Source organism: Apaloderma vittatum, unplaced genomic scaffold, assembly GCF_000703405.1.
Source record: "Apaloderma vittatum isolate BGI_N311 unplaced genomic scaffold, ASM70340v1 scaffold312, whole genome shotgun sequence".
NCBI lineage: Eukaryota > Metazoa > Chordata > Aves > Trogoniformes > Trogonidae > Apaloderma > Apaloderma vittatum.
The window spans coordinates 26,137-26,614 of record NW_009702820.1 but is presented as its reverse complement, the minus strand read 5'-3'; the positions used below and the strand labels follow the sequence as shown (position 1 = coordinate 26,614).

Below are 478 nucleotides of genomic sequence, written 5' to 3'. Positions count from 1 at the left end.
CTCTTCAGAAAACGCAACAAAGGGAAGTACAGCCCCTCCGTGCAGAAGAAAAGGTGAGTTTTTGCAAGCGACCAAGAAGCGCCGTGATGCCTCTCCGCAGCATCTCCTTCCTGGTGCCGGGGTTGGCGGACCACCCCCACCCCCGGGATGGGGGTACCTCCTCTTCAGAAAACGCAACAAAGGGAAGTACAGCCCCTCCGTGCAGAAGAAAAGGTGAGTTTTTGCAAGCGACCAAGAAGCGCCGTGATGCCTCTCCGCAGCATCTCCTTCCTGGTGCCGGGGTTGGCGGACCACCCCCACCCCCGGGATGGGGGTACCTCCCCGAGGTGTAGGCACCTCTCGAGATGTGGGTACCAAACCGAGGTGTCAGCTCCTCTCCGAGCTGGGTTCACGTCTCCCTTACCGGGTTGGGAGCACTCAGGTGTTTTTTCCCCCTCGCATCGAAATAGTGGCAGGCCCGGGGGGGAGGGTCCTTCTC

The 478-nt window shown here is 60.5% G+C and overlaps 1 protein-coding gene across 1 annotated transcript in view; it reads left to right on the top strand.

Moving 5' to 3' along the window:
• Positions 1 to 6: 6 nt before the first annotated feature.
• PPL (periplakin) overlaps positions 7 to 478 on the top strand; it is a gene marked incomplete at both ends in the record, with an annotated part of 25,049 nt that continues 24,577 nt past the window's right edge. The window contains one exon of the mRNA XM_009864355.1: positions 7 to 53. Coding sequence (XP_009862657.1) covers positions 7 to 53 — 47 coding nt within the window. The remainder of the gene's footprint in view (positions 54 to 478) is intronic.